This window comes from Syngnathoides biaculeatus, chromosome 2 (genome assembly GCF_019802595.1).
Source record: "Syngnathoides biaculeatus isolate LvHL_M chromosome 2, ASM1980259v1, whole genome shotgun sequence".
NCBI classification, from domain to species: domain Eukaryota; kingdom Metazoa; phylum Chordata; class Actinopteri; order Syngnathiformes; family Syngnathidae; genus Syngnathoides; species Syngnathoides biaculeatus.
In genome coordinates, this window is record NC_084641.1 from 25,965,991 (window position 1) to 25,977,244 (window position 11,254).

The window sequence follows — 11,254 nt, forward strand, 5'->3', positions numbered from 1 at the left end:
ATGTATAATAACTGCCGTGGTTATATGTTTTATTTTTGTTTTTAAAGTCATCTGATGGTATAGTTGTCGGATCTTAACATCGAGCTCAGTAGGAACGACCGAAAACAAACAGTCGGAATAGCGCATGACGGAAAGTTTAAAAGGAGACAAACTTCCAAACAGGCACTGCCGGAAAAAAAAAAAAAAACAAGGTCAGCCTTTGGTACGAGCATCGCACGACAAAAAAAAAAAAAAAAAACCAAACATAGATGCTGTCAGTATACAACCTCATTGATAGACGGCAGCGCAGCGCTACGTGCGACTTGAGCCCGAGATGATGAGACATTCAGCAATTTATTGTCATGTAAACACATCAATTCTCAAAAGATCCACAAAATACATCTGCAGTCACAGTCGTTAGTTGTTCTTGGAGACTAAATATTGTATTACGAATGCTTCTCCTACAAATATCTACAATAGCTGCAGCACAAATAAATGCCAATGTTGGATTTTCTCCTTTGTCCGTTCTTACCATTTCAGTCCAATACCTGAAATGTTTGGTTTTCCTCATCTCAGTCACTTGCACTTGCTGTCACCCTCCACAATGAGGTAGAATACTGTATACAATGTCAAGAAATGTTCTCACGAGCCTTGACATGGGAAAGACTATCCAAATATGCTCTTGGATGGCATGAAAAGTTAAAAAAAAAGGGAAGTTGTTAAAAAGTCGATAAAACTTACATGCAAGCCATCAAACATATGAGGCAAAAATCCTTGATAATAATTATTTTACAATACCCACAAACCAAAATCTTTTTAATGAAGAAAAACTTCAAAACTTCCACTCCTGTTTTATGATCTTTTTTGCTCCAGCACGTGTCAAAAGAACCTTTATGAGAAATTGCCACACGGTTCAATCACTCGTGTTTCTCACTGCAGTCCTGCGATCCGAGTGTCTTATTTCTTCACTTCTGCAAAAGGTCCGACGCAGTTGAGACACTTTTCCTGTTGGCTGGTAGCACTGAACAGAATCTGTGAGGACTCTTGAGATTCTGGGCAACTAGTGGAAGTTACTGACGTGACACTTGACATCATCAAGGCTCAGTACCGTACCCTGATCATTGTTGCTGTGTTTGTGCTTTTTGTCGGAGCAGCGACACAGCTTGTACTTTAACACCTGAAAAGATGAAACATAACGGTCAATGACTCTAAAGAAAACATTAACATATTGTAATACCAAGGATATAAAAAATTAGCATAGCCCTGATCAAAAGCCAGGGAAAATGAAATCAGAGCAAACCATTTCAAAACTTTTTCCGCCATTAATGAGGCCTAGAATGTCTGCTGCTTAGTTGGAAAAAGAAGGGAAGCATTTTTTTTTCGTGAAGGGGAGAGAGAGAACAAACAACCGAGACGGTGGTTTCATAAGTGTGCATGCATTCTTGAAACTGGGGATGTGGAAGTGTTCAAAATTAACCAATGACGGTCAAAATCATGTCAAATAGGAATGAGCGCACATCTTCCACCATTTACAGTGTCTCTGATTTACCCCAATTAAAGTTCAGAGTAACTAGACGGGCCTTTCAGAATCAGAATCAGCTTTATTGGCCAAGTGCGTAAGAACACACGAGGAATTTGTCTGGCAGTCGGTGCCGCCCTGGTATGACATTCAGGGCAAAGAACAAACGAACAAGAACGAAGAACAATAGACATTCAAATAGTAGGGAACTACAGTTGTGCAAAGATGCGGAGGATCCTGGCCGCCCTGGTCCTAGTTTGAGTGGCGTGCAAGTCTTCAAGGGTGGACAAGGTGGTGCAGACAATCCGGTCAGCGGTTTTAATTGTCCGTTGCAGTCGGAGTTTGTCTTTTTTTCTGGCAGCCCCAAGCCAGACTGCGATGGAGGTACACAGGACTGATTCTGGTCCTAGTTTGAGTGGCGTGCAAGTCTTCAAGGGCGTGTAGGGTGGTTACCGACAATCCATTCAGCGGTTTCTATTGTCCGCTGCAGTCGGAGTTTGTCCTTTTTTTTGTGGCAGCCCCCCAAACCAGACTGCGATGGAGGTCAGGACTGATTCGATGACTGCTTTGTAGAACTGTCTCAACAACTCTCGTGGCATGCCTTGCTTCCTCAGAAGCCACAAGAAGTACATGCTTGGCTGGGCTTTTTCGAGGATGGAGTTTATGTTCGTCTCCCACTTCAGGTCCTGTAAAACTGTAATTCCCAAGAACTTTAAGGTCTCAACGGTTGACACAAGACAGTTCGACGGCATCAGGGGCAAATGTGGTGAAGGGTGCCTCCTGAAGGTAGGAAGATGGGAAGGTGTACTGAATAGCCAGACTGACCAGAATTCTCTGCAGGTCCTGCATTGCTATATTTGGCCTCTTGGCAGCCTCCTTGATTAATTTTCCCCTCATCTTTTCATCAATTTTAGAAGGACATGGAGTTCTTGGAAATATCACTGTTCTTCCATGTCATCTCCACTTGATGATTGTCTTCACTGTTTTCCATGGCCTTGGGAATTCTTTTGTAGCCATCTCCTGAATTCTGCTTTCAACACAACCATGAGATCCCTCGAACCCCGTTGAAGTTCTAGGTCAGGGATCGGGAACCTTTTAGGCTGAGAGAGCCATAAATGCCAAAATGTAATTTCAAAAGAGCCATGCAATATTTTAAAAAACTAAATACAGGTGTATTTGAGGATTTATATAGAACCAACATTTTTTTGAGTACAATAAGTCTCTGAATCATTTTAAATAACTTTTTGATGTTGCTAACCAATGATGACAAAAGCACTTTGTCACCATTAATGTGACTTCTGGTGGTGCATTTTTTTTTCTTTTGCAGATGGCTTTATAGTCTTTCATACGTCGTTAGATGAAGCTTCATGCAGGCGTTGAGACTCCCATTCGTGAATTGTGAACGTAATTCAATTTGATTTGCCATCATGATGGTATAATGGTGAACAGTTCTTGCCAACAATAGCATGACTTTTATTCGTTTGATTATCTTGTCTTTATCCGAAAAGTTGTCAAAAAGTTCATTGGCATCATCAGGCACGAATGCTTTGGCATATTCCTTCATTTGTGAATGACTTTCCAGTCTTGCCGAAAACTCCCCATCTTTTTTTTCTTTGAGCAATTGTTTGCACAAATAGCTGTTGCTACCTGCTTTAGATTGGACCCTCCTGCACCTGCGCACATCGACTGCTACAGTGAAGTACGGCAACCCCAATAGGACAAACTCTCTGCTCATTTGGGTTGCCTACGTGACAGAAATGCCATTGGACAGTATGTAGCGATGTAGGCTCTGCGAGCCATATGCAACATCAGAAGAGCCAGTTATGGCTCGCGAGCCATAGGTTCCCGACCCCTGCTCTTGGTGGACAATGGCTTTTCTTGTAACATATGACTACAAAAATATCAGGAAAATCACACCTACTACAGCTGAATTTGAATGTGAGTGGTTAATTCTTAAAATGACAGCCCCAGTTAAAGGGTGTGCACACTTTTGCAAACCTTTTTTTTATGGATCCCCTTTTCACAAGATTAACTTTTTTTTATTGGGTTGTACAAATTATAGGTTACAATTGTGGAAACACTTTTGAAATGCTTCATGTCAGTGTTTTTTTTTTTTTTTTTATTTCACAAACAACCTGCCTTTTGGACACATCAGTAAAGTGGAGACTTATTATTATTTTTTTTAATACCTAATGTAGTTTTTCAAGTTGACTCACCTCATAGAGATAGTCAAAGAGCTCCAGAATGGTGAGTATGCTCGCACCAATAAAAAGTCCCATTTGACCACCGATATCACCTGGAATATTCAAATCAAGGCAGGCAGGACGATTACCAAAAAAAATGAAAAGGAAGCACAAATTCTCGATATCCTGTTATTGATATTTCCCATGATGTTGTACCTAATAATCCCGCCACTTCATAGGCCTTCTTCTGTTCAATTGTTTCATAGTTGAGTGCTTCAAAAAAGATGTCCAGCACCAGGAGGTTTTCCCTGCAGAGTTTAACGTTCATGTTCATCATTTAAAAGAAATGTTGCAATATTTTTTCACAAATTACAAAAACAAAACAATTCCAAGGTATCTTTGTCTGTGATGCACTCACTCACTCACTCACTCACACTCACTCACTCACTCACTCACTCACTCAAGTCATATTTATTTGAAATTTTCATATCTAAAAATGCAACCGAAAATGTTTCACAGAGCAAAATTTCATATGCCCCCCCCCCAACGATTTACATAGGGTGACAAAAATGTTAAATACCACTCACTAGTTTTTAACATTTCCTAGAATTTACATGTAACACGGGTTGAAATGGGAAAAAAAGAAAATGTTTGTTTCAGTTCTGTGTCGTTACTGCCAAACATCATGCGAGTAACTAGAGTAAGTATTGTCCCACTGTCTAAATCAGATAAATAACTGGATGAGTCAAAATTTTCTTCAACTTAATCATCACAAAACTGAGATAATTGTTTTTGGCAATAAAGAAAAGAGAATTGCTGTGATTTAACACCTGTACTCTCTATCTTTAAAAACCAAAGACCAAGTCTGAAACCTTGGTGTTCCGATTGGTTCTGACCTGACTTTCAACAACCATACCAAATCCATCACAAAAACTGCCTTCTCCTATCTGAAGAACATTTCTAGTATGAAGGCTTGTATGTGTCAAGCAGACCAGGAAAAGCCCATCCATGCTTTTATCTCAAGTAGACTTGACTATTGTAATAGTTTTCTGGCTGGACTCCCCCCAAAAAACAAGAGTATTAAAGCTCATTCAGAATTTATGCAGCTCGTGTTCTGACCAAAACTAAGCGGTCAGAGCATATGACTCCAATCTTAAAGTCCTTGCACTGCCTTCCAGTCACCTTTAAAATAGATTTCAAGGTTCTGCTTCTGGTCTATAAATCACTAAACTATTTACGTCCTGAATACATGAAAGAAATGCTCACGGAATACCAACCCAGTGAAGCTCTGAGATCGACTGACCCAGGTCAAATAGCGGAGCGCAGAGCTATACAAATAAATTTGCTTTGCTTTAACTTGGTGTTGGGACACTTCATGGGACAAACCAAAAGTAACAACAGCGACAGCGCTCTTTCTTCCATTTACTCTTTTTTTCCCCCTTCTTCCAGTATTTTCTGAACCATTTCGGCCATGTTTTCAAAGTTCTCTGGGGTCACATCAATAAATTTGCTCCTTCTCCAGCAGAGACCGAACAGAATATCACTCCCTCCCCTGACGGATTATTTGCTATTGACATATGTAATCATGCAAATTGCGCATTTCTTTACATTTGAACCATTTGCCTTATGTTTTCCAAATTAAAAGTTCCCAATTTATGGCAAATACACACCCACTTGAGAGAATGATTCTTTACCAGGATTTCACTCAGAAACTGCACGCACTTTTCATTTTCACATAATAATTTCACATATTTTTTAAAAAAATTCCTTACTCGGCCCTCTGGCAGGCCGGCCCCGGTATTACACCTTTAACCCGGATGAGGACATTCTCAATTTTGAATTGAGACAAAACGATGCATGAAATTTATCGCCGGTGCTTACTTGATGTACTGCTCGGATTTGTTGTATTTCTTTGCCAGATATTTAGCAGAGGCCTTGCTGGGGATTTTTACAAAGGACAGTTGTTTGCTGTATCTGGTCATGTTGCACGGCGTTTCACACAGACAGAAATCATTGTCTCTCTGCACCAGGAAATCTGGAGGGGAAAGAAAGATTAATTGAAGTCTTAAGGACGAGGTACTGTCCCGATATAAATTACAGTAACTGGTATTTCCCCTTCATTTAGGTCCAGTCCAGAATTGAACAATAAACTCTTTCTTACCAAGAGCGGGATCAGCACATTCTTTGTAGAGCTCCGGAGTGCAGTAGGGTGCATCACCTGCAACCAAAATGCACGGGAAGTCCTCATTGGTCTCGGAAGGGCTTTCAGTAAATATACTGGATATGAATTAACGTGGATTAGGTGCACATCGATTATGTCGTGACTTGTGACCATTTTTTGTTTGCGAGTTAATGGATTGACGGGATTTGTTCTCGACGGGGTGGAACTCGCCTCGCGCCCTCAGTCAGCCGCTAGAGGATACACAGTTGCAAGTAAAAGGAATTTCCTGGATTTTTGCATAAATTGATGATAGAGTGTGCAGCTAAATCACAAAAATAACACAAATTGACAAAAAAAAAAAGTCTCCTTCACCTCGTACCACCCAAACATTTTCTGTTTCTGTATTATTATCGAAGTTATGTAAAGAAGTATGTGCCACCAGGATTTGAATTAAAAATGTATGGAAGTAAATTAGTGCCACCAGGATATGAATTTGAAATGCCACCGAAAACAGGATTTTTTATTTGAAATGTAAAGTGATCACATTTTCAATCGTTGCTACAATTCAACTGGCTACAATTTGGTGTCTGAAATTCACCGCCTGTGCCACCAGGCAGGGTTACTTCAGGTTAGAACCGAACGCCCAGCCAATCACAGGTAACCTTTCGTAGTCACATGACATGAGATACTAAGAAAGCGCAACTGGATTGGCTGGCTGTTTGATTCTGACTTGAAGTAACCCTGCCAAGAGGCACAGACGGTGAATTTTAGACAACGAATTGTAGCAACTATTGAAAATGTGATTACTTTACATTTCAAATTCAAATCCTGGTGGCACTAATTTACTTCCACAAAAATGCTACAAAACGTTTTATGTTGTAAAATTCACATTATTTCAAAGTGACCCCATTTTCAATGGCTGTATTTCAGTTGAACTTTTCAATTTTAACAAATTCGCCAAGTAAAAAAATTCAAACGCAAAATTTTCAGTCTCCTGAGATTCAACTGGGTACAATTCGCTGTCTGAAATTCAACTGTCTGGATTGGCTGGGTGTTGGGTTCTGACCTGAAGTAACCCTGCCTTCTTGACACTTAATTTAGACGGTGAATTTCAGACAGCGAATTGGAGCCTGTTGAATCTCAGGAGACTGAAAATATTGCGTTTGAATTTCAAAGATTCCATTTTTTTATATGGCAAATTTGTGATGTGAATGTCGATTTTACAACATAGAATTTTCAGTGGTATTTCTAATCCATGCGGCAGAATATTAATTGGACACTCTAAATTGTCCCTAGCTGTGATTGTGGGTGCGGCTGTTTGTGTCGATGTGCCCTGCGATTGGCTGGCAACCAGTTCAGGGTGTACCCTGCCTCCTGCCCGTTGACAGCTGGGATGGGCTCCAGCACTCCCCGTGACCCTCATGAGGATAAGCGACAAAGAAATTGGATGGAATGATTTTTAATTCAAATCCTGGTGGCACATATTTATTTCCATATGAACTCTACATGAAAAATGTCACAGGTCAGAATGGAAATGATATGTGAACCTAGAATCTTTTGTCCTGGTTGAGTCTACTTTGGCATAAATAACCTTGAGCAAATATTTCTTTTAATTGTTGTTTTAGTTGTTTGCCAGTCCAGTGGTGACGTGCTCTGGGGATTTTTCTTGATGCGAGTTGTGAATCAGCCGAGTGTTTGTTTTTTTTACTCTTGAGCCCAAATTAATGGTGTCTCCACTCTCAGCACCACAAGCAGCAGTTTTGTAAATATTCTTTAAAAAAAATGTGTTTCAAGCGGATAATTGCCCCGACTAGTTGGAGTTTAAAGTCAAACTAACCATAAAACAAAGAGAATGAGTTGCATTTGAAACAACCACAAAGAAGGCATATGATGGAAAACACCACAGCTAGCCGCACGGGCTAACAATCAACAAAATGTCATACAAAGATACAATAAAATAATGGCAGCCAGGTATTCAGAACAATTTGAAGTTGAGGATGAAAAAATATCCTTTACACTGGAGAAGTTACAGAGATTCCGGCCACAGAAGACCTGAGACATTCATAACATTATAAAAGAACTGAATTTCATGTTGGGTCAAAACGAATGCCAAGCGTGTGCAAACGTTAGTGTTTATACGCAAGTCTTTTAAAACAAAAGTTATTGGAACGTGACTGCTGACGAGAGACAGTGTTTGTTCTTGCTAGAGAGAAACGTGGCGGGGCGGAGCGACTGTGGGGAGAAAGGGGAGAAAGTGACTGTGCATTTTAAGGTATCGGCACACAAATGTGTCCTTTCTGTATTTAAAATGATTTTTTTGATTGTGGTGTATCTTTTTTTTTTTTTTTAGGGGGGGACTAAGGATGAAGGTTTCAGATAATGGATTTGATAATTGCTTTTCTTTAGATTTTAGTAGTGCTGTGAAACATCCAAGTTAACAATTATACATTTTTTCTGAGAGCTCTTTTGTGTGAGTTTTGAGTCACACTGGACAATATTTGCTGAGATTAGACAACATGATATTTTTTTTTTTTTATAGGGCAGTCCAATCTCATTTTATTGATTGGACAATAGGCTGACTGCTGACTCTGAATAGAACTTGGCCAAACCATTACCTTCGTGGTTCACCTCCTCTTATTCCACTCTAGGTTGAGAGATGGTGTGTCCAATCAAAAGAAAAAAAAAACAACATTTTTGTGTATTATTATCTTAATATTACTGTCTACTCTTTTGACTTAGATGAATGATCTTTTTATTTATTTTTTTAAAGGACCAACAAAAAGGTCCACATACGTATTTCTGATTCCAGGAGATTTCCTACCTGGCATGTGCACCATGCGGCAGTTGCAGTTGTCCACCAGGTAGCGTGTTTCACAGTCAATACGACAGGCCGTGATGCTGTACGTGTCAAAGAAGTCCGACTCCATGGGTGTCACCTTGCAGTCACCCCAAGGTGGTGGAAGATATATCAGCTGGAACATTACACAACATACAAAGCATTTTAGAAACGAAATGAACAATAGAATAAAAGCAATATTTACATCAACTGCCAAAAGTATTGGAAAAGCGAGGCCAATTTCTTAATTTTTTTTCGTAGAGACTGAAAATATGTAGGTTCAATGAAAAGCTTGATCTGCTACGCAACTTCGAAGACTGAAGATGGAAACGTTTTAATGCAAAACTATCGGAACGTACGACTGTCATGTTTTTCTCTGGTGTTTCCTTGTAGATTTGTTATTCACACAAGAGATAGCGAAGGTGGACGAATTCAAATACTTGGGGTCAACAATCCAGGTGAATGGAGAGTGTGGAAAGGAAGTGAAGAAATGGGTCCAAGCGGTGGTGGAACAGTTGGCGAAAGGTGTCTGGTGTGTTATGTGACAGAAGAGTATCCGCCAGGATGAAGGGCAAAATTTATAAAACAGTCGTGAGGCCGGCCATGATGTACGGATTAGAGACGGTGGCCCTGAAGAGACAACAGGAAGCAGAACTGGAGGTGGCAGAAATGAAGATGTTGAGGTTCTCGCTCGGAGTGAACGGGTTGGATAGGATTAGAAATGAGCTCATTGGAGGGGCAGCCAAAGTTGGATGTTTTGGAGACAAGGTTTGAGAGAACAGACTTTGATGGTTTGGACATGTTCAGAGGCGCGAGAGTGAGGATATTGGTAGAAGAGTGACTAGGATGGACCTGCCAAGGAAGAGAGAGCGAGAGGAAGACCAAAGAAAAGGTTGATGGATGTCGTGAGGGAAGAAATTAGGGCAGTTGGTGTTCGAGAGAAAGATGCAGGAGATGGGCTTAGATGGAAAAAGATGACACGCTGTGGCAACCCTAACGGGACAAGCCGAAAGAAAAAGAAGAAGTCCAAGCTCTTTGTATATAAAAGTGGGTGTAGGTACCGGTAATGTAATAGCTTTGGCTATCTTTCTTTCTATTGGGACAGGATCACTCATTTTCCTTGAACAACATGGTGGCAGGTTCATTCAGATGAACAAACAAGTAGTCTCAAACGTTTTGTCGACCAATTTAATGCAAAGAATCAAGCAGCTACACAATGACTCAAAGCTCCCACTGCAAGGAGCAAGAAGTGTGCAGCTTCAGACTGGTCAAGTGAGTCTCCAGACTTAAACCTTATAGAGCATGCATTTAGAAGAGAGTGAAGTGACTAAACCCTCAAAGCAAGCAACAACTGAAAGAGGCAGTGGTGGAAGCCTAAAAACAAGAAAAATCCAATATTGCATTTCAATGGGTTGCAATATCTTATTGTGTGTACTAATACTTTTGCTCAATTTTAAACACAAGAGAAGAAAGTCAAGACGTTGAACCATAGAAAGTTGTTACCCTCTGTTCCTGACAAGAGACAAACGTTTGGAATCCAGGAGCCACTCCGAAACCGAGCTGATCGATGAAAGAAGGTTCATCTTGACTGTGAATCTGCACTTTGACCCCAGCTTCAAACGACGTCTCATCTGAATAGTGACAAATGGGAAAAAAAAAGTCAGTGTGAGTGCAGCCCAGTCCGCAATGGAAGCGGGAGATCCTTTCAATCTGTAAATGGCGTTCTGACTCACCGGTTTCTCCCCAGACGGGCAGGTATTCATCCTGCTGGATATCCAACATGAGTTCCAGTCCGTTACCCATTCCGCCTTTGGTGGTTATGAGTTGAGGGCGGCCATTACCCCCGGCATTAAAGGTGTAACATTTGCCATAACGAGTGAAGACCTGAGAGATAGATCAGAGAGATTCCTTTTCCTGTAAACCATCAATTGATTACAGTCATCTGAAAAAAAAAAAAAAAACCAAAAAACTCTTCTTAATAGTCCTTTTCCACTGGGGGTCAGCGTTTGTCCCCCTTTGCTGCAGAACATGTAGGACCGAATAGGAGGTATAAAGTGGAAGAGGAGAAAATAAAGGGGAAGGTTTGAAGTCTTGCGTTTGGGAGAAAACCTCGTGTCAGTGTGGTTGTGGAGACCTGCAGGCTGGTGATTCAACGTCCCTTTTAGCAACAATGTTCGCGGCTTGCGTGAGAGAGAAACAGAGGTCTGTTGCATACGGTATTACTATCACTGTAAATACTTTCCATGTATGCCAGTTGACAACAATGTACCAGTTTTGACGTTAATCTGACATTGGAGTTTTTGCAAGATTATATAAACCGGCCAAAATCTGAATGCAGGAGGGCAAGCGTGCAAAGTGAAAGAGAGTGTCCAGTCAGAGCGAAAGTAGTAGAAAGTCCAACGAGCCCTCTGCGACGCAGCTTCAATGAGCCTATGAAATAATTAACGTTTTCCACGTTTTTATAATTCAGTATGCTTTACAATGAAATCAATTTGAGCTGTAAAACATCCTCACAAGGGTTGCGGGAGTGCTGGAGCCTATGGCCGGGATTTGAACCTTAGTCCTCAGAGCGGTGA

General features: G+C 40.7%; 1 protein-coding gene across 2 annotated transcripts; it reads right to left on the reverse strand.

Moving 5' to 3' along the window:
* Positions 1 to 845: 845 nt before the first annotated feature.
* LOC133513132 (acid-sensing ion channel 1B-like) lies at positions 846 to 10,993 on the reverse strand. 2 transcript variants are annotated; one of them, XM_061843563.1, is made up of 8 exons: positions 10,412 to 10,993; positions 10,182 to 10,309; positions 8,664 to 8,814; positions 5,843 to 5,899; positions 5,563 to 5,716; positions 3,898 to 3,989; positions 3,715 to 3,794; positions 846 to 1,156 (listed from the first exon to the last, which is right to left on the reverse strand). In XM_061843563.1, the coding sequence occupies exons 1-8, from the start codon at positions 10,479 to 10,481 to the stop codon at positions 1,040 to 1,042; spliced, it is 849 nt and encodes a 282-aa protein (XP_061699547.1). In that variant the 5' UTR covers positions 10,482 to 10,993; the 3' UTR covers positions 846 to 1,039. The 2 variants fall into 2 exon arrangements, with proteins under 2 accessions (XP_061699547.1, XP_061699537.1); XM_061843553.1 differs by having other exon boundaries at positions 10,182 to 10,993.
* Positions 10,994 to 11,254: the final 261 nt, after the last annotated feature.